General features: G+C 36.1%; 1 protein-coding gene across 1 annotated transcript in view; it reads right to left on the bottom strand.

Moving 5' to 3' along the window:
• The window catches only part of PKHD1 (PKHD1 ciliary IPT domain containing fibrocystin/polyductin), a 189,932-nt gene that overhangs the window by 121,384 nt on the left and 43,350 nt on the right, over nucleotides 1-25,198 (bottom strand). The window contains exons 24-34 of the mRNA XM_029283700.1: nucleotides 23,912-24,034; nucleotides 22,167-22,272; nucleotides 20,136-20,414; nucleotides 19,706-19,836; nucleotides 17,094-17,229; nucleotides 16,056-16,251; nucleotides 15,047-15,114; nucleotides 12,080-13,705; nucleotides 10,068-10,211; nucleotides 4,188-4,422; nucleotides 1,881-2,031 (exon numbers count right to left, since the gene is read on the bottom strand). Of these exons, the coding sequence (XP_029139533.1) occupies nucleotides 1,881-2,031; nucleotides 4,188-4,422; nucleotides 10,068-10,211; nucleotides 12,080-13,705; nucleotides 15,047-15,114; nucleotides 16,056-16,251; nucleotides 17,094-17,229; nucleotides 19,706-19,836; nucleotides 20,136-20,414; nucleotides 22,167-22,272; nucleotides 23,912-24,034 (3,195 nt within the window). The remainder of the gene's footprint in view (nucleotides 1-1,880; nucleotides 2,032-4,187; nucleotides 4,423-10,067; nucleotides 10,212-12,079; nucleotides 13,706-15,046; nucleotides 15,115-16,055; nucleotides 16,252-17,093; nucleotides 17,230-19,705; nucleotides 19,837-20,135; nucleotides 20,415-22,166; nucleotides 22,273-23,911; nucleotides 24,035-25,198) is intronic.

Below are 25,198 nucleotides of genomic sequence, written 5' to 3'. Positions count from 1 at the left end.
TACTATTGGATGGGGGGACTTTTAAAAGTAAAGTCACTTAAACTAGAACACTGGAACTAATCCCTCAGAGAGGCAGTGAGCTCCCATTCATTGAGTGTGATCAAGCAAAGGAAGGACATCTGTCAGTCATGAATCCTTTTTCTTATGTTCCTACAGAGGGCAGGAGTTTGGACTTGATGGCCTATGTACTAAATGGACCCTTCTTACTTAATTAAGTAAGTTTGTGAAGAAAAGTTGACATCCCCTGCCCCACTAAAAAGTCCATCCCATCTGCCTTGTCTTTCATTCTGAATTCATTTCCAGGACCTCAGGAAAATTTATAGTAACGCTAAGATGAGAGATCAAAACTATCAAAAAATTGATGTTTGGCTGTCCCAGGTTTCCCTTCTCACAATATTAATTAGAGAGAGGAATGACAATAAGTAGCACATGGCCAGATCAAGACCTATCTATAGCCAGGAAAATGTAAAGAAATCAAATTCTATATTCATTCATTCTTGGTATGACTGATGCTAATTAAATGTCTCCCACAGGCTCTATGTAAAAAGGACCAACTTACAGTCCCTGTGCCAAGTTAAAGTTTTATTCTCCTATCATTTCCCCAAATTCATTTATTTAAATAATGTTTTAATTTTAAAGGATCATTCTCAGAATATTTTCTCATCTCCTAACCCTGGAACCATTTTCTAGCTATCGTTTCCAGAAGATAAAAGGTAAAAGGAATTACTGCTAAACTGCAATGGATTCTGTAATAAAAAGACTAAGTTCATGAGCTGCCTCCATGAGAAAAATAAATCTACTCAAACAAAAAACTATGCAAGCAGATTTTCTTGTCATTTTCCCCATCTACCCACATTTACACTAAAAATGTTTCTGTTTACCTTTATTTACTTATTCAATTTGTTACGCACTGCAGTGCAATGACTCTTGGCAGATTACATGTCTCCCAATTGAGGAAAGCATAAGTAGTGTATACACAGGCTGAACTGAGAAAAAAGAAGGACTTCATTGGGTATTAATTATACTTATTATAATTTAAATACATCCAATAGACATAAATATACCATCTGCATGAATTCTTGTCTTTTGCACTGAACTTGTCTGAATGGCACTGAAACTACCAGGTGTTTTGGACAAAAGTGAATCTTTTTTAAAAAAATTACTTGTATGTTACAGAATATGTATATGTGTACACATAGAATTCCTACAGCAGTCCAAATATGGACCAAAGGGAGGAAAGACAGAGAAGTGTGAGCAATATTTATATTTCTTACAGATATTAATGGTATGCAGGAATGACACATCAATTGATTAACTCCATGTTATTCAAAATAATGACACACAAATCAGAAATAGTTATTTTAATTATTTTAATTCTTCCATAAGGACCAAAGAGGCAACATGATTTAAAAAAAAAAAAAAAAAAATCTCTGGCAATATGCAAGAAGTATCCAACTGCTAGTCCATATTCCAATAAAGCTTATCATCTTCCTGTTTCAACTAGCTAATAGCCCATTGCCTCAAGAGCATGAGTAGATACCATAATAACTCAGGAAAAAAAACTGTGATTGAGATCTCTGATTTCAGCAACAGAGGCAGGAAGAAGCATCATTTATAAGAAAGGAGATTGTAAAAATAAAGAGACAACAGAAAGCAATTAAATACATCAGGTCTCATTCATATTTATTAAAGCATGGTTAACCATAGTTAAGAATTAGTTCCTTTGCTGTGCATTAGATCTGCTATTCAGTTGGAAAGCATTTAAAATTATATATTGCCTCTGCCTGGCCTAAGTTTTTTTTTTTCACTTAAATGTACACAATATCACAAATTTAATTTTAAGCTGTTTGAATCAGTCTATAAAAAAGATTTGATTATACCTGAGTGTTCTGGCCCCAGTTTTTCCATATCTCAGTAATCTTGGCGGTAATTGGCTGATTAGGTCCCTCACACTCCATCTCTGCCTCAGTTTCCATGGTAATGTTACAGGAGCTATTATAGATGAGAACTTCATCTCTTTCCACTTTAGGGCTGAAACGAGAAGGGAGGTTAAATGGGGTGTCATCAATCTTAATGAAATGCAATTATTTTTACTCTTATTAATCATCGCAAGCCATTAGCTTGTGGCAACTCCAGACCACCATTTGTCAAACTTTGCAAATTTCTGTAATTTTGTTTCCATTCTTTTATTGTTTATTTGTTTTGCTTCCCCCCCCCACACACACACATACACCTTTATCTGCAAACCTTTCCAACAAAAAATACACATAGGAAACATTTCTTAGAGACGCTATCTTGCCAGCCTCTCAAAATGACACACATACACATTCACTTCTAGGGCAGAAAATGAAAGAGAATAGACACTGCTTGAGTCAAAGATGGAAGTAAATCCCAAGTAGCTCTTTTTTCTTACTCACACTTAATCCCGGGGAATGAATAACTTGCAACTCCCTTAGGGCAAGTGCAGAAATTGGAAAACCATATAACTGGCTAACTGGTCCCTAATTCCAACTGTGAAAAAATGAGCTCATTTAGGGTTCCAATTCCTGCTACCCAGCTGATAGCAATGATGCTTTCATGCTAGCACTGGAACATTAACTTAGTAAATTAATTAAACTTACTTAACAGCCCAGGCTAAGCAGATTCGATATATGTGCCAGTTAGTTTAGTGGGGCCCCTTTCTGTACAGTCTCTGTTCACATTAGGAAGTGGTAGATGGAGTGAGAGATACTCAAAATTATCAGGGGGAAAACAAATAAAGGGTCATTCTTAATTAGCTCTGCTTGTTGACAGCTGCCTGCTAGGGCAGTGAGCGTTTAAGATTCTAATATCTACGTCTATATACTGAACAATGATTAGTATGCGTTCCAAATGCCTTAACAAATTTCAGGTTTACTAATCCTTAAGACTGTGTGAAAGGCAGTTAGAACTTCGGTGCTGAAAGTTTGGCCTTTCCTATCATCACCGAAAACAAGCAGCACAATTCCTCATTAGACTTGCCAACTTCTTTTTACTCCTGTGACTTAAGATGTCACTATGAAAAGATGAATCCCCATCCCCACAAGCCATGTTTGTATCTGCAAAAAAAAAAAAAGAGAGAGAGAGAGAATACTTGCATGATTGCCTTCAGCAATAATTATTGTCTCAGTCATCAGAGGAGCTAATAAAACTGTTTATTAAATCACTCTGCAAGCTGGCCATAGGACTGTTATATTCTCACTTCTTTGCTACTCTTTTTAAAATCTTAACACCCCAGGAATTAGCAGGAAATGTACTAAAAATCTGGCCTGTATCCTGGCTACCCAAATTATTACAGATATCAAGACAAGACATCCTTTGCTACCTAATACAACCCATCCCTTTTTCTTTTTTACTAACACGTTAATCCCAATCAAGTTAGATATGCTTATAAACAAATTCATTGGGGGCAAGGGTGGAGTGTGTGTAGACAATTTTGGAAATTGTAGAAAAATTGCAAAAAAAGTATCAATAATAAGATTTCAGCATGGCAGAAAGCACAGACCAGAGCTTACTACACAGGAGATGCCAGGTACACCTTAATTATTGTATATCAGATTGCAATTCGAAATAGAGAAGTGTTGCACAATTGCAAGCTGAAAGGTGATAACCTTCAGTAATGTAGCCACTTCCCTAAACATCAGGCCAATGTACACCATTAAGGAACTGACACCTAGTTATTCAGGTGGGACAGTGATTTGTTGCCATGACTGCCTAGCAGTGATGGAGTATCTTGAGAATTGAAGTCCAACGTTTGAAGGGCCACTGGTTGTCTAACTCTGCCTTAAATCTACAATGAATCTGCTTGCCAACATTAGCTAGATCAATGCTTCATAGAATTGCTGATATTGCATTTTTATGCAGTAAATCAGACATGTCAAACTCGCGACGTCACGTGACGTCACGCAACGTTTCGGGGCGGTTTTGCCATTGCCGGCAATGGGGTCAGCGCAGCTTCCAGATGACGCGTCCAGCCCGTGGTCTAGCAGTTTGACACCCCTGCAGTAAATCAACATAACTGAGATAGTTTTTTTTATATATCTGTATGTCATAATCCCTAATCTTTTTCCTGCTGCAGCATTCCATAGATTTTGCTTTGGACTGGGCACTATATATTTTGAAAGAAATGTGTAAGATCCCAGCTAGAGTAAAAAAAAGCTATATCTAACCTGAGAAGGAGGCCAAAAAAATGGACATGGGATGAGTTGATAGAGGTCTTGTTAGATCTTAAAGAGGAATAAGCCAAATCATCACAAAAGAATAGGAATGGGGTGGCTGCTGTAACAACATCAGCATTGGCTTTGATTTGAATGTCACACTGGATCAGTGCTGCACCAGCTGCTTTGCAGTCTTCGCCATTCTCTTCTGCAGGATAGGTCATAGTACAGAGAACCGCTAGAGATGCTGAAAAATGGGGGTTGGGGGATGAGAGGACATCAAGAATTAGAGAAATATAGAAGGAAGTCTCCTTTTCCCAGTTCCCCTGTTGATTATTTGCAACAGCAGTGTCATTTAATTTCATGCTATGATGTTGCTGAAAGGCACAAGAAGGCCACTTCTAAAACTGTCTATCCCAATTGAACTACTGTATTTTACACACTGACCAGTCCTGGATTGAACATTAAGCAAAATAAGCACAATGCTTAGGGCATCAAAGGAGAGAACCACATTTTTTGCCCTGGGTTATCATGCCCTTAACTCTTTCACTGCCACCCTTAGTTTTCAGCAGTTATTGAGACTCGGTAAAATGTTTATTGTATTTCCAAAGTTAAAACACAAACTTCAACAGAAAAAAGGGAAATAACAACAAAGCAAAAACTATATAAGACAAAATATGCATTAAAATATATACATATATTGTCCCCCCAGCTGAATACTGATATATATATAGTATATTTTTAAAAATTACCTTTGCCAAAAAAAAAAAAGCTTTACAATTTATAAACTTCTACAGCTCTATTTGCCCAGGCAATTTGACTTACCATCTATTTACTGTTTTAAAAAAAACCAGTTAACAGGTAAATCCAACAACAAAACTAAATTTTAAAGGCCTTTGTTAACAATCTATTATTGTATTTCACACACAGAAAGTCCCCAATGGCTTCTAATCTACCATAAACCACTGCAGTCATTTTCTCTCATCTGTCCAGGATTAAATATCTTTGATTGATTCTTAATAATAAAGTTTTTCCTTAAAACTATAATTGGGATCTTTCCCAATAATTGCATTTTATTCTCCAAAATCATAGTTCTTTGTTGTGAATATCTCTGCAGCATTTGTTGTTCAGAAGTTTTTTGTGCAAGTTGAACCACAACATCTCTTAACAGTTGTCTTTTGATTGAATATAATAAATCTATATTTCACAATCTCCATCAGCTTTCTTAAGAAAGTTCAATTCATCACTGATCCATGCTGCCTATCTCTAAGTCTTTTAAATTCATGCCCCTTTCAGCCTTCTCCAAAGAGCCTGCAATTCTCAAGCAAAGCTTCTTCGCTTTCCATTCTCTCAGCAACAAATTGACTTCCAATCCACCCAATTGCAAGTCTGATTTACCTGCTGTTATCTGTATCTAAGTATCGTCCTTAGGTTGATTTATGACTGTTGTTAAATCATCAAATCTTTTATTTAAATTTTCATTCAGAGCTTGTCAGTTGAAAAGCATTTTTTTCCCAAAGGCTTCCAAGAAGACTTTGACATTAAGTTGATGAGGCTCTCACCTTTCCTTTGTATCTCTTTTTGTGGGCATTGTAAAAAGTATATAATGTATAAAGTTAATCCTTAATATACAGTTGCTTTCATTTTAATATAATCCAAATTTCTTTTATACCTGGACTTTCACAACAAAACATAGGCTGAGCTGAAAATAAATGGCTCAGGGCCCAACAGGGACAACACTTTGAGATCACTGGAATACAGAGATGATCCTGGAGTTATGCAAATATCAATATAGAGGTGATCTAAGTAAACACTGCTGTCAGTTAACTCATGATATTAATATTAAAACCTGTGATTTTGTTATGAATACCACTGTATCAGTCAAAGTTAATGTTTCATTATACTCTGTCATTATAAACCACCATGGAAATATATATACTGTATGTAAATACTGCATGTATATGTTTTTGTGTGTGTTTCTTTCCTACCCCCCAAATATCACTTTTATAAAAATAGCTCCTCCTCCCCAATCACCTTAAGAATGTAGCTGTGTCCATGGAATCTTGTATAAAGTGATAAAATAAAATAAAATAAAAAGTCAAGTTCAGACTAAAATTTGTTAGGTGTTTTTTTTTAAAAAAAAATATCCAACAATCTACAATTAATATCAATATTTTCAGAGTTAATCCAAAGATTTGCCTATATGTAATGCAGGAAAAAAAAATTAAGGTTCTGTGAAGAAAGGTTTTTCCGTGGACCGGAGGGGGTGTGGTTTCATGTACTGCCTGCATCCCACGGCTGGGGCTTCGCTTGTTTGCATGGCCCAGTTTCTGGCATGCCGTGGCTTGGTGCCGGTCCACGTACCGGGGGTTGGGGACCCCTGGTTTAGATCTTACTCTCCCCACTACTCTGCATGGCTGTGGAAGTATCTATTTAAACACAAATAAAACTATTATGGAAATGAGATAACTACAAAGCTCCCAAGACTATTGTCTTATATTATAAATGAAGGAAACTTGGCACTCCAGAGTTGTGGTGGTACAATCTCCAGGATTCCTCAGCACTGGTAACATTGATTGAGAATTTTGGATCAGCAACATCTGGAAAGTTATGGGTTCTCCAGCTGAACTCTTTTTCTTAAAAATAAATTCCACTCAACTCAGTGCAAGTTACATGTATGTGTGTATGCATACATACACCCATAGTTGCACTGTAAGTTGAACTAAAAGGAGGAACTAACTGAATGTAATTTTATATAATACCCTAACAAATGTTGACTGTGGAAAAGAGAGGGGAAAAAACTCACAACCTCTGTAAAATTCTTAAAGGACAATAGCAGCATCTTAAATCAGTTACTAAATCTGCCAATTGAAAAGGTCAATCTGGAGCTAAAGATTCTACTTCTGTTCTTTTCCGTGTCACACAGTGGAAGAAAGAAAAGACATGGAGATTTCAGTACCTTTCTTTTTGGATTTTTCAGAGTTCTACAGAAAAAAAATATCTGGAACCAACTATAAAAGGGATATATAGAACTGAAGGAATTTGATTCTAGAAATTTATTCTGAATATCTGAACTGCAAGGTGCTCATTGTCTTTATTTCCTGATTTTTCTAGGATTTTTAGCATTATCTATTGGAACGATGCCCTCCATTTTTTATCATCACTCCTTTTCTCAGCTTCTCAGCTTCCCCTTCTGAAACGATCAACTCAGATTGACCCATTTTTTTTTCTGCAATGAAGGTGATGCAAAGTATCCATTCAAGCTTTTCTATCACCTCCTATCCTTGTTAAGTGTTTCTTTCTTTCTCTTTCTCTTGATCTCTTGATCTCCTAAAATTTCTTCCTTTTTAATCTTTCTAACAATAGATTTCAGAAACCTCTTCTTATATCTCTTATTATGTCCTTAAAATTCTTCATTCTTCATAAACTTCAACAATTTTGTGTTTTAGCTGTTTTTCCCTATTTAAACAAGGCTTCCATATCCTACTTTAATGACATTAATAACCATCCTGTTATCATCTCTGATGCACTTCAGGAAGAAGGCAGCAAGGCTTCATATTCTGAGGAATAAAACTAGCCGTAGAATAACAGATGAGCTCTTCCTGACTCTTCAGGCCATTTATAACTCTGCTAGTCTGAAGCCTAGACAAAATGCTTTTTTGCTATTTGAAAAAAACAGCAAGAGGAAGATGAGATTATGTCAGCAATTGTCCTTGCCTATTAACTATTCCAGTATTACAGTGCAATAAACAGATGCCAAATTGACACAAATCTGAGACAGGATGAGCCGTTTCTTACAACATGCAGTATTGCTTATTGTATGAACAAGCATCTTTTTTCAGTCCATGGAGCCACCATCATCATGTGTCTTCTCAGAGAAATGCAGAACTCAGACCTAATCCTAGACCTCAGAATATTTTCTGTTCTTTAAAAATATTTTGATTTTCTCACTCTAGCCTTCACTGTGGGGGAAAAAGTGATGTAAGGATTTTGCCTATTCTTGACATTCTTCCTTGGGTTCATAACATAACCAATGTTGACTATTCCTCTCAGCCTGCCTTTGATTTAGCTCAGCTGGTTTATTGTAAACTAAAAACCTCAGATATTTCTTCGGTTACTCAAACTTTTATTTGCAGGCTATTTCTCAAGTTCTGTCTTCTCCTACTAGCAAAAGTAATCAGTATGTGGTTTGAAGCAACTGCACAACACATATAATAAAAATAATGAAAACTCTCAGTATAATATCAGTAATAGTAATCAATGTTCATTTACTGACATCTAATGGCAGTTTAAAATATTGCAAGAACTAACAACTACATTTCTTATGAATGAATGTAATCCAATTGGGAAATTCAATGCAATGTTTTTTGTATATTTCATAACTTAGCTGAACTCATTTTACTCTGATGCTTAGAAAATTTATTTTTGTATAGTTTAAAATGGATGTTTCCTAAATTATTTACCACAAAAAAGATATGTAAAATATCAAAACATTGTGGGAATGTTGGCAGAGAACAGTAATTCAGAAATATATTAAAAAATTGTGAGTTCACTTGTTTTATAAGAGAATGTAAACCAATAAAGGAAAAGCTGATAAGCAAAGACAGCAAAGGAAATATTTTGAAAACTTAAATTTACACTAACTTACCTTTTTTTCCCCTGAAAGTGAAGATTGTTCTTATTATTAACTCCAGATTATTTGACATGTTTATTATTTCAGTAAATTAGAGATAAAATAAACTTATAAAATATTAATTTATTGTTTATTATTAAAACAAATTGTGCTGAATGTTGACCTTACCTTATCTCATTTTAGATGTGGATGTTTTTACAAGGTTAAACTGGTTTTGTAGCACCCTTTATAAAATAAGTTTCTAAAAGACAGCAGCCTTCTGTACAATAAATTATTTCCTACTAGCACTTGAAATATTCTCTCCCCTTCTGTTTCTTTTTTTAGGAACAAATATAGTCAGCTAATTGATTATGCCTAATGTCTCTCTCTCTCTCTAGCCAATGGAGGTCTCCCTGGTTTCTTTAGATTGTATGAGAATCAGTTACTCTAGTTTGTTTCTCTCATCAGAGTACATTTATTACTCTGACTTGTCAACAGAAAAATAACAAAGCAACTTTACATATAATGATAAAGAAACATACCGATGTACAATAAACCTACAATTCTACAACTTTGGCTGCTGATTTTAACTTTTCAGGAAGAAGATATTTGTAAAGACAGATTATGGTTGCTTTAGAAAGATAGGTAGTTGCCTTATCATAATTTTGGCAGAACAGAAAAGAGTAACAACTCATGGCAAGTTCTAGGACATTTTTCATCCAGTGTGTTCAGTGTCACATTTTCTAGATTTTACAGAGAAGAGAAGAGAAGAGAAGAGAAGAGAAGAGAAGAGAAGAGAAGAGAAGAGAAGAGAAGAGAAGAGAAGAGAAGAGAAGAGAAGAGAAGAGAAGAGAAGAGAAGAGAAGAGAAGAGAAGAGAAGTTCTGACTTCCTCATGCACTTTTAAAAAAACGTGTGAACTCTTTTAAAAACCATTAAAAACATTTGCATGTTAGGGTTTTCTTTCCAAGAAACAAATTGCACAGAAAGAGGATGAAACAGGCTTAAGAGTCAATATATGAGCATGTGATGTAATAGAAATCAAGATCAGTTTATTCTAAATTATCCCCTATAAGATTTTTCATGGATATGTGCCACATTCTTTCAGGTTCATATTGAAGGACAATCCCTAATTTCTTACCAGTTTCTTTTATTATATTTAAAATGGCAGCAAGAGATTCACACTAATCTTTTGTACCCATAGCAGTTAGAAGCAGTTGGCAGCGCAGTCAACATATTTTCTTTCTCTATCAATTAACACATCTCAGTCATTCCACTGACCGTTCAAGGGCCCGGTTAAGCAGCTCAGATCAGTTGTGGTGGTCACATTCAGCATTTCACAAGGAGAACCACAAATGGAAACTGAGGTATTTCCTGGAGAAAATCCATTTCCATGTATATATAGTTCTCCTCCATCAAGATTGCCTTGAAAAAGAAATAATGTGCAAAGCATTTCACAATTTGCTATTGCTGAAATTTGTCATCCGCAGCTTCCCATAACACTTTAGAAATGCAATACTATGTTCTGGAAGACAGTCAATAATAAATAAAGACAATGAGTCTCCTTGGTTCTTTCATGAATCTTTAAGGAAAGTAATATAATATACAAATAAGACGGCATATAAGCATGAAAAGTAAAACCTTACAAGCAATTTTCATTTGTTCTTTTCTATTTATTTTCTTTTATTGTGGTCTTGGAATGGAGCAGGAGAAAATCTATTTTCTTGGTAGGGGTTGCTTTTGGAAATGTTTTTGAGCCTTTCCAAAACTCACTCAAACGAGAGGCTTAGCATGTCTACTTTCAATTTTAATTTGTATACAAATTAAGTAGGCTATCAAAAATCATTCTGTAGAAGTAGGATTTTGAGAGGTTTTGGGAGCAAAAAAAAGTAGAGGAGCTTATAGTGTTCTGAGAGTCTCTGATTACCCATCCCTGTTTTATCACTCCAGACAACACAACACATAAATTCTAAGATGGATAGCAACAAATTTAAACTCTAGCATACAAGGTGATTATTAATAACCTGTTAGATTCCCACTACTATCTTTTAATGTGATCTACTTAACACCTTGTAATACCCTTCATTTGACAATTAACACATGGTCTTGCTGGCCATCTATTTTCATGAAGTATGTCTCCAAACGTAGAATGACTAAAGAAAGTCAATATAAGGTGGTAAAAGTCAGCTATGATACTTGGACTTTGTCTCAAAGCTACTAATGGGATTTTGGAACTAAGGTGGTGAAGCATTTCTGCTATTAAAAAATGTGATATCACAAGTGTTTTCTGAACATCAAACAAAAAAGGTTGTTATGTTTTGTGGCAGGATAACAGATTGTCATAAGGTTCTACATTTAGGCAAGAAAAACCAAATGTACAGGTATAGTATAGGGGGTACCTTGCTCAATAGTAGTAATTGTGAGAGGATCTCGGAGTCCTAGTGGACAATCACTTAAATATGAGCCAGCAGTGTGCTGCAGCTGCCAAAAAAGCCAACACAGTGCTGGGCTGCATTAACAGAGGGATAGAATCAAGATCACGTGAAGTATTAATACCACTTTACAATGCCTTAGTAAGGCCACACTTGAAATACTGCATCCAGTTTTGGTCACCACGATGNACGAAGAGAAGGACGAGGGGGGACATGATAGCAGTGTTCCAATATCTCAGGGGCTGCCACAAAGAAGAGGGAGTCAAGCTATTCTCCAAGGCGCCTGAAGGCAGGACGAGAAGCAACGGATGGAAACTGATCAAGGAGAGAAGCAACTTAGAACTAAGGAGAAACTTCCTGACAGTTAGAACAATTAACCAATGGAACAGCCTGCCTCCATAAGCGGTGAATGCTCCAACACTGGAAGTTTTTAAGAAGAGACTGGACAGCCATTTGTCTGAAATGGTGTAGGGTTTCCTGCCTGAGCAGGGGGTTGGATTCGATGACCTCCAAGGTCCCTTCCAACTTTATTATTATTATTATTATTATTATTATTATTATTATTATTATTATTATTATTATTATTATTATTATTATTATTATTATTATTATAAAATATAAGCATGATGTATGTGATAAAAGAAAACAATCTATGACTAGCAAGAAAAACCATATGTTTATCACTTTGAGGAAAAATTCTAATCTAGAAGAAATAGCAAGTTATTTCACAAAAACAACAAGACTCCAGTCCAATATAATTCTGAAATTTTAAGTTTGCTGCTATAGCTCCCCAGGTCTGCTTCTCAGATCAATTCAATGAGATTACAGACTTCTGCTCCCCAGAAGCATCCACATACTTACCATGGCTGTTTTCCATTGTGATAACTGTCAGGACTGAAGTGAATACCAAACTTGAGGAAGCCCAACCTCTCTGCACAATTCCACCGGTCACATTATGTTTTCCAGTGGGAAGCTGAGGAAGCACACATTGCAAACTGGTACCATTGCTAGTAACATTGGTGCAGGAAGAGCCTCCAACAAAAACATACATGTCTTCCGTTTGCCTAACTTTTGAAACCATTATTGTCAGAAACTGGCCTGTGGAAGGCAGAAGGGAGAGGAAAACTGGGGTGAATTCTTCACTGTAGCTTATTTCCCCAGCAGGATATGACATATTGTCTATGTCGAGTCCCACAATTGCAGTCCCTTTGCCTGAAGGCACAAGGCACTTAAGGGCCCAATATGTGACTTTGGTGAGGAGACACTTCTGATTTCCTATGAGAACTGTAGTGCTGCTCCTGCCTTGAAGTGCTGCACCTTCTAAGGTGAGGAGGCCTCTGCCATTGACACTGAAATTCTGGGGATAAAGATGGAGCACCTCAGGAGTAACTCTGAAAATATTGGAGTCTTTCTGTCTCAAGCAGGCTGCACCCCAGCCTCTGCTCAATATTGAAATGCTATGTTCTTTTGCATCAAGGCTGTGCATCTGACATTCAATACTGGTTTTGTTCAAAGAAGTTATATTGCAAGGGAGATGTCCATCTACCTCTATAAGGATTTCATCCACTGACCAAACTAATTTCTGAATTCTGATTAACAAGTAAATGAAGATCCCAGCAAACCTCACAGTGACAGCATCAATAATAAGAGTGTTGTTTGCAAGAAGATGGAACGAGCAGTCGCCTAGGCAACGGCCATACATTCCATTGACTTTCACTGTGATATTAAGAGCTTGGTGTACATCAGGAAACTGCTGATCATCCAAAAGAGGATCACTTGAAAAAAGTGCACAGATTATACTGTCTTCACTTGAGCTCTGGACCTCACAAGACAAGTTGCCTGTCAGATTTACCCAAGTAGAATTTGTCCAAGATTTGAGAAAATGGCCAGATATTGTGAGAAGCTGCCCACCACACACTGAGCCACGAGATGGAAAGATAGTCTTTATCTGTGGGTATACTGTAAAATGCTGCATCTCAGCTGGTATGTTGGCAAAGCCCATTTGCTTCTGGAGAACACTCATAACATAGTGCCCTGGTTCTAGAACACTTAGAGGTAAGGAACATTGAGACCAAGTTATAGAGTGGTTGATCTTCTGTACCTCAAGTTGACATTCCGCCTGTGCCAGGATAGCCACTGAATTTGTTACATTGACTCCTTTTATGCCTAGGCGCAGACTATTGTTCAATAATTCTATTTCAATGTTCATGATATTTGGAGTTAAAGACATGTTGTAAAGAAAAGTGTAATTCTTGAAGATTTTCATTTGAAATGGGTCTACCAATGACCGGTTGCCTATGTACACCTCTATATCTGCCAAAAGAGTTTTGAGAATGGTATTAGATGGCTGAGTGGGTGGTGGAGTCCGACATAGAATTTTATCTTCAGTTAGACTGATTATAGTACAGGGTTGAAAATCAATCAGGACTAAGACCAAGGCTGGGCTGTAGCTAAAACCTATTCCAGAAATGGTGAGCAATGTTCCACCTAGGAAACAGATAAAAATGTTAGTGAATATTAACTTTTTTCAAAATTAATATAATTTGAAAAATTATATTTCTATTGTATTAATATTTAATACAGAATAGGATGTCCAATAAGGCAACACAGAAGCTTGGGATGTTAATTGTTTCAGGGTTTTGTTTTTTCCAGTATTTAAAATTCTTTATTTGTTTTATTGGTGTTTCTGTATTTTAAATTCTATATTTGTGGTTTATTGTTCTGAGACTTTGTCAATTTACTACAATACACTGATATAAATAAGTTATAAACAAAACCTTAATATAAAGAGCAGTGGTGGTGCAGTGATTAGAATGCAGTATTGCAGTCTGACTCTGCCCACTGCCAGGGGTTCAATCCTGAATGGCTCAAGGCTGACTCAGGCTTCCATCCTTCTGAGGTCAGTAAAATGAAGACCCAGATTGTTGGGGGCAATTATGCTGACTCTGTAAACTGCTTAGAGAGGGCTGTAAAGCACTGTGAAGCGGTATATAAATCTAAGTGCTATTGCTATAAAGAATAAAATCAAGTTCAACCAATTTCACTAATTATATGGTAATGTGAAATAGATTGGGTCTCAGGTCCTTCACCCTTTGGTGCCTTATTTATTTGCTGGGTAACCCAAATTCTCCCTAATAACCCATAGACAATTTGCCCACAACCAACTGAGGGGGGGGGGAATCAGCACTTATACCAAATAAGCTACTAGGCCCAGCCTATGCATTACTGCTCTGAGTGGAAAAGGTTAAGGGTAGAAATTACACAGCCTTGGAAAGTATTTCTTTCCTCTATCCTGACATTAGGTGTAGGATGCATCTCTTTGCTTTCCTTGCACCTAAGAGAGATGGAAGCCATTTACTCTTTAGGGAAAGCCAGAAAAACTATTTTGTTTTCTGGACATAAGATTTAATTCCATCCTCCATTCCTATTAGTTTTGCTAAAATAATTAGTCCCCATGAACTCACTAATGGTAATGTCAGAAAGGGTGGGAAAGAGGAAAAATTGGAAGCAAAACTGGAAAATGGGAGTTGAGGATAGGAAACCATATTCTAAAAAATTAATTACAAAATAGGAACCAAATGGTCTGGCTTAAGATTTTTCAGTGCAAAGGTGATATATTCTATTCATCCCTTAGGTAGTTGGAGGGATTGGAAAAAACAGACTGGATACAAATGTAAGTATTGGACCATTTGATCTCTCTCATAAAATAGACTGCAGGCATCATCCATTAAATGTGATCTGCTCAACATGTATTCATATTTTCCAGAGTCTCTTCTCAGTCATTCCAAGTCTTTTCTTAAATACGTACAAAGCAATGATTTTATTTACCTAGGAAGGAGCCACAACATGGTTCTATTCTGAAGATCTCTGTAACATACTGGATTAATGGCTCCAGTCTGGAAAATAAATAAAAATTTTACTGTCAAGTGAACATGGTTTTGTTTTTTGTTTTTTCCACCAACTGCAAAGAGTTTTAATTCCATCCTTAATTAACTCAAATGTCACTTGCCTCAATGGAAATGGCAGATGTAATTTGCAAGACATTCAGTTTTGGGTTTGGTCATGATGCTGTAGGTACAGAATGCGTATATTCTTGAACATACACCAAAAGTCCTACCTACCCCTCTGCTCAATTGCATGTGATCCCCAGCTGACTGGAAGAAATCTATTTTCCTTCCAGCTTCTCAAGCTAGCCTACCAGAAGATCTTAGGTGCACTGTTTTCAAAGAATAGAATAGAATAGAATAGAATAGAATAGAATAGAATAGAATAGAATAGAATAGAATAGAATAGAATAACTTTATTGTCATTTTGAATGTACACTAATCAGCATACATCAAAATGATTTTTTTTGGCATACAGCTCCCATATACCTCCAATATACACTACATAAATATGACAAAAATAAATAAATAAATAAATACAGAATTATGCATATATCCACATATATTATATGACACAGAGAAACAACACAGTCTAATTCGGATGTATACATGTGCATGATGAGAAAAACGAATCTTACAAGTTTACCATATGGATGGCATAGGGATACATTTACTTCTCCATTTTTTTTAAAAGGAGAGCAACATCCTACTGTGTGCAGTTTTCAGAAGGGCAAATAAATGAAACTGCAAATACAATATTGAACATTTCATAATAATCTAATCAAGAGAACGTTATTTATAGAACTTTTGGTGTTGCCCAAGATAATCACAGATCCATCTTGTCAACACATGCTGACAGATAGGCATCTGGTTCCATTCTTGCTTATCTCATTATTTCTTTTAAAATTCTATTATGGTGCAAATTTTATCCATGAAAAATCAGAGCCTCTTACCCACTCGTGTTGAGTGGAAGATGATGAAGGAATATTGAAAGTCTGTGCAATCCTTCTGCAAGAGAAGGCAGCAATAAACTGATTCCATGATCTGCTACTGTTTGAATTTGAACTGCAGTGTCCCCAATTTTGACCTTCACATCAAATGGAGTATAATTGGAAAATGAAGAAATACCTATCGCAAGCAGCTGACCTCCTGCAATGAAGAAAAAAAAGTAGACAATACTTTTTTGTTATAGCTAGTGACACAAACCCAGATGTCCATATCTTGTTTTATTTCCACATTGAAAGGTTGACAATATGTTCATGTTTTAAAACTTTGCCTGAAATAAAACTGTCTTCAGAGAAACCCATTTGGTTCTGCTTATTATCTCCAAAAATGCAGTTCTGTAAGACAAGGGGAAGGTGATAAGAAGGACATTGAAGCAAAAACTATCTGACAATTTAGCCTCAACACCTGGCAGTCAAATGCAAGTGCTCTTGATAAAAAATCCTGCAACAAATCTCAGTGGCTGTTATGTCTCAATTCTTTCATTCTACCAATATGCAAGTTATACATTGCACTCGGAAAGTATTCAAGGATAATACGGGATTTTCTTTACATTGACAGTCATCACTCCTGTTTGCACTTGCAGTCTTGACAGGTATAATTGGATATTAGATAGCCTCCTGGATCTCTCAACCTTTTTCATTCAATGATGTGCCTAAGCAAATCTGCCAATTGGAAACATGACTAACAGCTGGGAATGTACTAAGCAAGCAGAATTTTTTTTGCCTAGGTTTAGTTGAAAGGAAAATGCTGAAAAGGGTGCATTTGAGATATTAATGAGAGAATCCTTATGGGTATCCTGCCCACCCAACATGATACCTAGTGAATAGAATAGTTGTGATTTTTTTTTATTCTGAAGCACTACATTTTAACTACTTTATTGCCTAAATATGCAAAACACTTTCAAATGATACACTGAAAGATATAAATATTGGAAAAATCAAATAAGAATAGAAGGAAAGAACAAAAAACTTTTCTTTCCCTTTTACCTGTTATGCCACTTTTATTTCTGTTCATTGACACAATGCACGGATTTAGAGAAGAGTCATATGTAAAAGCATTGGCAAAGACAGTGGATTCATGTTCATTGATTACGGTTAGATGAACAGTAGCCTCTCCTCCTCTCTAGGGGAAAAAAGAATGACAAAAGATTGATAACATGTCTGTTGTCCATAAAGTAAACTGAGCACCAAGATTATGTGGTGAAAGCCCAGAATTAAAAAAAAATCTTCTAGATCTTATTCTAAGATTTTGAAATCAATCTTCCACCTGTTTCTGCTTCTTAGAGCTGCTATCCAAGGCACTCTGACATTGCCAACATTCTACTCTCAAAAACAGTTTGTGGCCAACCTTAGCTCTCCTTCTTTCAGGGCATAAAAAACAATAGTGAGTCAGGTCTTACTACCACCTGCCTAATAGGAAAGATTAGGTACATGCAAACACCAAAGCAGGGGTGTCCAACCTTGGCAACCTTTAAGACTTTACATTTGGCTGGCTAGGGAATTCTTGGAGATAATGCCCACCAGTCTTAAAGTTGCCAAGGTTAACACCATTGAAGGCAGCCCAGGTGCTAGCTTGGAGGACACTGGCAGAGGGGATGCTGGGCTCCCTTTTTCCTATTCCTTGCTCTGTGCCTTCAAGGAATAGAAGCTGGGCCAGAGAGGGAGTGAGAAGCCACTAGTGCTGCTGTACCATCTTGTTCTCCACTGCTACCCCCAACTAACCTCCCCCGCCATCTTCCATTTCTACTTTTCATTATTTGGAAAACAAGAGACTGGACTAGACCACATAAAAGGAGCCCTGATGGCTTCCTCTGTTCTGTTCTCCCAAGGATTAAGTCTGCTGCAGTGATGGGGAAGAAGTAGCTCAGGGAGTCATCTCTTCTCTTTCTTCCATCTCCTTTCAATTGCTGCAGTCTGGGAAAGACTTGGGGCCTGCTCTTTCACCAATAGTTCCTTTGGGGTTCAAAGGGCTCTGCTTATGCCCTGGGAGTGTTCAAAGAATAGCATCCTATCATTGGCTCCTCCCATCCATTCAGACAGACCTAGTACTCAATCTGGAAGTCCTCCTGGACTTGTAAATCCAGTGTGAAGAGCAGGTAGCAACCATGGCTCAGAGGGCCTTTGCATACTTCTGAATAAACAAATCCATTTGTTTATTCATTGATTTATTAAATTTGTAGGGTTGCCCATCTGATCGAATTGACCTTGAAGTCGGGCCTCTGCTCACAGTCACTCATGCCCTTCTGAACTGTCATCTGGAATACTACAATGCATTCAACATGGAACTTCCCTTGAAGAACATTTGGAAATTTTCAGCTGGTGTAGAATGCAGCAGCATGGGTAGTTGATTATTTGATGCATATAAAGCCACTACTTTATGAGCTGTGCTGGTTGCCAGTGTGCTTTTAGGTTCAATTCAAGGTTCTAGTTGGTACTTTTAAAGCCTTGCATGCCTTGGAGCCTCATTACTCATGGGACCATCTCTTCCCAGTTGTTTCTATTTAACCATTCTGGTCTGGCAAGATGGGAAAGTTATGCTATTGGCTAATGTATTCAGTGCAGCAAGGCCCAGAATATAAGCCTTTTCTATCACAGTGCCCACCATTATGCTTCCTCCAAAGATCAGATTGACGCATCCTTGTTGGCCTTTCATAAGGCCTAAAGACCTGCTCCTGTGGTTGGGCCATGCTCCAGATGCATGAAGGATCTGTATTTTTTGGCTATGTGGGTGAGAATTTGTTTTCTCAGCTGCTGTATAATCTAATTTTTGTATAAATATTTGTGTTATTTTTTTTTATTCTGTTCTGCCACCCAGAGTCATTGTTGAGATGGGGAGATATATAAATTGATTGAATAAATAAATGACAACTAAATTAGAAATAAATCAGCTCAACACTGCTGCTCAACACTCATAGCATGAGATTACAGAGGTCCAGAACAGGTTTTGGAACATTATAAAGCCCTCAGTGGAAGTTCAGTTAGTCTGTATGCTTGTCTATAACTGCATAAGAGAGAATTTGGAGCTTCCAAATAAGAGTGGAAATTTTATTACAGCCATGGACTAATTAAAATAGTACTGAAGGAAATATGTGACAACATGCTGAAATTGACAACTTCACATATTCAATTCTCACAATGTTTGTATCCCGACATTAGCAGTTTGTATTCTATACTGCACCTTTGTAGAATAATATTCAATATAACATGAAGGGAACTCTATGCAGCCTTGTCTGTTCCAATTACAATTAATTAAACATATCCTAATTTTTTTCAGGTTACTGATCAATGAGTTATATCAGGCAATTTTATTTATAATGAGGCAGGTATTAGCTGTGCCATTATACCCTTTATTTTTTTTTATCTCTAATTACAGCACCATGTGCAACAATGAACAAGAACACATATAGACAAATAAACAATTCAAGTAAACCTACATGTAACTAATTTTATATTCTCATAAGGAAAAATAATAATTCCAAAAAGATAAACAAAACACACATTTTCTCTCTCTCACACCCACATGATTTTATATTCATCAAATCACCACAAATGAGTCTGAATGGTTATTGCCTTGCAATATAATTGAAGGTGTTATTTACCCTGGGAGGAAGCCTGCATTCCATTTTCACTGCATTGCTGGCATTGAAATTGATAGGACAAGATTGAGAACTAAAGAGTACTGTGTTTATCCCATCTAAGCCTGAACCTGATAGAATCACTGTAAGTCCTCCTGAAAATGTACAAGGAAGGAAGGAAATAATTAAAAAACTATAGTATGTACAAACAAATATAATCCACAACCATAAAAAGAGCACAAAACAAATATGTTACAAACACAAAGAGATTTATCTTGTTTTTCTTTCACAGTCTTATATATATCTGAGAACCACAACTGTAATTTCCTAGAAAGAATAGCAAACAAAGAGTCCTAGCATTTCAATGCATTTGCTCATCTTTCAACTCACACCGGCATACATATATATATATATGTAAATGTGCTTATCGAAAATAAGTATGATTCAGACATACCTATCTCCGAAGCTGTTAAAGGTTGAACAGAAGTCAATCTAGGTGTAATCTTCAGGAAGATACTATTTTCTCCACTGGCATTGACTGCAAATCCAAAGGATCTTACCAATAATGTCACTTTATACAATCCAACTGGTAATACATTCATCTGACAAAAGACATTAGTATGGTTTGAACTTAGGATTTTGCAAGTTAGGTTGTTTGCTTCTATGAGCAATGATTGATGGTCTGCAGTGAAGCCAGATCCTGTAATGTGAACTATTATGTGTTCAGTATCATCTGAAAATTCAAAGAAAATAACATATTACGGTAATTTATTGCATATTCCTTCAAGTTATGCCAATATAATACATATAGATATTACGTTACATTAAAATTAACATAAAATACAATACAGTAATATAGCGATAGTGCTTAAGTTTATATACAGTCCCATAGTGCTTTACAGCCCTCTCTGAGTGGTTTACAGAGTCAGCCTATTGCCCCCAACAATCTGGACTCTCATTTTACAGACCTCAGAAGGATAGAAGGTTGAGTCAACCGTAAGCCAGTCAGGATTGAACTCCAGGCTGGGGAGAGTTAGCCAGCAATACTGCATTGAACCTCTGTGTCACCAGGGTTCCAGTAATATCCTCCTATACTTAACAAGCTGCCTCACAAAAGTTTGCTAGTTGTCATATAATTTTGGAGTTTTCATCTCCAAACAAATGGCTTACAAGAAAAAATCATGAGCACCTGAACTATAGACGTCAGAATTACAGTCTCTGAAAGAAGAGAGAAAAGCCATAGGCTGATATTTCTACCATACCTGTTTTACATGAACAAAGTCTTTAACTGGGATGAGTGTTCTTATTTCTCTCTCAGGAAATTTCTCCCTCAGGAATTGTTGCAAAATATTAAAAGCATGCAATGAAACAATCTGTAGTACGTCATGGCAATGAACTGTTTGAGATGTTATAACCACTGCGCTTGCAGATTCTAAGTTGATCTTGCATATTTGTATTAGTTTTAGTGTTTTAATGTCTTCCTTGGTTGGTCATAACCTTATTCTCCAAAAGCATCTTGGGAGAAAGGTCGTTTTGCAGGTCATTTCCTTGATCCAAAATAGTATCTGTATTTATTGTTACTTGCAGATCCAAGGGAAGTTGTTAGGTTATTAATGACCTAACTCAGTTCTGGTCTCTGGCATAGGACTAGTAGCCATAAAGTTTCATAGCTGATTAAATGGACTGTAATCCACCAAAGCTATCATAGTAATAAATGTTTTAATAAGTGAGATGTGACAAGATTCTATTGTTTTATTTGTAACAGATTTAAGGTATTCTCTGCAAATGCCTAGAATCAGGCTGGCATAGTTTAACTGCTCTCTTGACTCTTCCTTTGTTCTTAACATCTACTGATGTCTGTACAACCAGAACTAGTGGCAGGGTCATTTCATGGCTGAGCCCAAGTCCCTATAACCACCTTTTCAGGAAAGCCTTTTCACTTCCTTGCATCCAGCTCCTCCAGTTTGGTAAAGACCTTCATTTTGAAGACGGCCTTTAGTTGATGAATCTGCTGTGGTTCTTATCAAACTTTGCTAACTTAAATATTTGTATTGACCCTGAAGTAGTCTTCTGCTATATTATTTTATATTTTACATTGTTTTACATTGCTACATATTATGTTATATAGTTTTATATTTTTATATTTCTGCCTTCAATGAGCCATCATTTGCTTAGAATCATAGTGGACAGGCAAGCTCCCCCCAAAAAACCCAAGATTTGTGAGTTTGTTGAGCCCCATGAAAAAGTTTTTTGTCCCCATTCATTGAGGTCATCTTCAATCATGTTTCTCAACTAGTGGTTTGGCCAGTGACTGGATATATTAATTTCCTAAAGACCAGCAAGGTTCAGACTTTATCATTCAGTCATTAGTTCCATGAAAAAGTTAGAAATCCATTGTGCTACTTCTTCACTTTCCCCCTGAAACCAAAAAAATTCTTATAAACCTTCATGATAATATTAGTATATCCATTTGAAGAAGCATTACCTGTTGAATAGTCAATGCTATTGACTAAAGGGGTCATTTCCCTGAGATACTGAAAAGTGCATGAGCCAGAACAATTTGCTGGAATGTCATTCACTGTAACTACAACCTGGATTGACAGAAAATAGTATTAATAAAATAATGAATAAAACAACTGAGACCCACTGAACATTTCAGAATATTAAGAATAATTAAAACCCAAACAATGATTTTAAAATTTGTAATACAAGTAAAAAGTTTTGACTCTGAACTAAAAAAAAAGTTAGTAAAAAAGAAAAGTATTCAATATAGAACACAACCATGAGCAAAATCTAGTACAGAATCCCAAAGTGATGTAGGAAAGGAAGATTTTGACAAAACTAAGGGGTGGCCTGTCTGAAATGAACGAGTCAAATGTTTTCAAGGGCCTTCTGAGTCTTCCAATATGTCACGAGCCCATGGGCCTTCTTTCAATGTAGCAACCCTCACAGGCTTTTTTTATCTTGTGAACATTTCAAACCAGGGCTTGCATTAAACAGGTTCTAGGATTGTAGCTGTTTCTGTTGCAAGCTTTATTATATACAACCTGACCTAGATTGGGACTAAAGCATAAAGGGGAGAAGAGTATAATTCACAGAGGTTTCCCTCAAGACCTGATAGACCTTTGAATAAAAGGAAGACAGAGGCAATCGAGGTCAAATCTGTAACATTTGGGCTAAATATCTTTTTTCCCTTTTTTTGGGAGAGGGGTCCTGGATTTGCAAACTTTATCTTACCTCTAAAGAGTTTGATAGAGATGGATAGAAAAATCTAACTTGAACTGGCATAGAAAGAAACTAATTTTGACTAACTTCTTAGTACATACATTCTTTTAAGATTTCATTACCACCCACTACCACCATTTTTCAAATAAACCATATAAATAATCAGGTAATTTCCTTTCCAATACAGGGCCAAATGATTTCTGTAAATTACCACCACCAATTTAAGGACATATGTAGCTCTTTTTTGACCAAACTAGTTTCTCCAAGTTTAGGTGAGATTTTGTTGACTTTCTCGCAAAATTACTGAATTTTGTAATTTAGTTGGATCAAAAAGAGAAGAATCCAGATGGAGAAAACATAAAATTCAAATAGTGAGGTAAATTAACCACAGCGTTGCTATAATAACTATTTTTAAAATAGATAGATCACAAATTATCTCAATGACAGCAAAAAGAAAATAAAAGTGTTCAATCCATTAAATTATACGAATAAACAGGTCTCATCTATGACTCTCTAAATCAATCTTTCATCTCATTGGAGCTCTTTCCAGCAGATGGCAATTGCTCTGATTTCTGGCATTTGACCTCTACATCATCTGGAGAGCACCCAGTTGAGACAGTGTTCTACAGACAAATAACCACTGGAGAATAGCATAATAATCAAACTTTTATTTAAATTGATGTACTGTCATTGTTTAGTATCTATTTTGTTCCTGTTTGTACTTCACATGGATTATTTCAGGAGGAACAGTAAGATAAAAATATAAACATCATCATCTTCTTCCTCAAGCATTTGGGATTTGTGGGAATTTGCAATTGCCTGAATGTGGGAATCTGTTATTTGCTGTATCCTTTTCTTCATTACATTGAAGTGACTGGAGTGAAATGAAGATCCTTTCCCTTCATCCCATATTCTTATAATGAAACAGGTAGGAAAAGGTTTTTTTATCCTTCCTGCATACATGTACATATAAATTGCTTTCAAGAAGATATGTTAGTTTCATACCTGTGTAAAGTTATTGGGGGTAGCAAGCATATCTCCAAATATGGGATCAATGAAAATGCCACCATCAATTACGACATAGCTTATTATTGCTGGGATAAGACCAGTGAGGTTTTCATCAGAGACCTTGGAAGAAAGAATTAAATAAAATTGCTTCGCATTCTCTTATTTCAGTAACATAATAGTGTTTATAATTTCTTAGAATGTTTATTTTTAATATTTATAATTTCTTTTCATGCAGGAATCACCTGGTATCTGATTCTGGCTATTTGCTATTGCAGACTAAATTACTTATTAATTAATTTATTAGTATAAGCATATGGCACCTATGTGTTAATTTCTTATTTTTTCATTGGATATTGTATCTATGGTGTTTTTTTAATCTTTCACAATAAATTCAATCACTCCTCCTCCCAAAAAGTCAAAATACCAGGGAAGTATATAATAAAAATACCAGGAAAGAAGAGTAGTGCACAGTAAATAATTTTTCTTTTTAAATTTCCTCTCCTATCACAGGAGAAACCATGTCCCTCATTGTTGCTAGGATAATATAGTCATGTTTATGAAGATGCCAGGTTTCAAAGTGAACTAGAGACAGTCTTCATTTGATTTTCCAAGCCTACCTACTTTGTGATTCCACACAACTATCTCCAAATCTAGCTACATTGTTGTTGTCTTCTCCTTAAAAAACGTTTTTGTATTCTTTGGATATAATAGTAATTTTACAACTGCTACTATCTTCCATACTTAATTTACAAACAATATTTTACCAGACAAAAACAAAGGTAACCTCATATCAAGCTCAGTTCTTAGTGATTTCATGGACACAAACATGCAGCAGTATGACTATGGTTTGCCATTGAGATTTTGATATCCCAGCCTAGTTTATATATCTAGAATGCTGTGGAGGTCTCCTATCCAAGTACTACCCAGACTTGACCCTACTTAGCTTCTGAGCCCAGGTGCTGCCACCTGCTAAGACAATATTGTAGAATTTACTGTATATACAGTATTTCATTTAACATTTTATGCCATACCAATCTACTCCAACCAAGTGCCTTCCATTTATGCTGGTACTGCAACTACCAGAATTCCCAGGTTTGGCAACCACAATGTAGGAATTGAGAGGCACTACTGTACATCATTCCAAAACATATTGCTAGTAAAATATTACTAGTATTAATTATAATGCAAACACTTAATTACTTTACCTTATGCATTATAGTACATTGCACTGTATATGGAAAATAATTATTTGCAACATATTCCCAAACAGATTACATTACAGAT

Source organism: Protobothrops mucrosquamatus, unplaced genomic scaffold (genome assembly GCF_001527695.2).
Source record: "Protobothrops mucrosquamatus isolate PMUCROS unplaced genomic scaffold, P.Mucros_1.0 scaffold192, whole genome shotgun sequence".
NCBI classification, from domain to species: Eukaryota; Metazoa; Chordata; class Lepidosauria; order Squamata; family Viperidae; genus Protobothrops; species Protobothrops mucrosquamatus.
The sequence above is the reverse complement of the archived record's forward strand: the minus strand, read 5'-3'. Positions and strand labels throughout refer to the sequence as shown.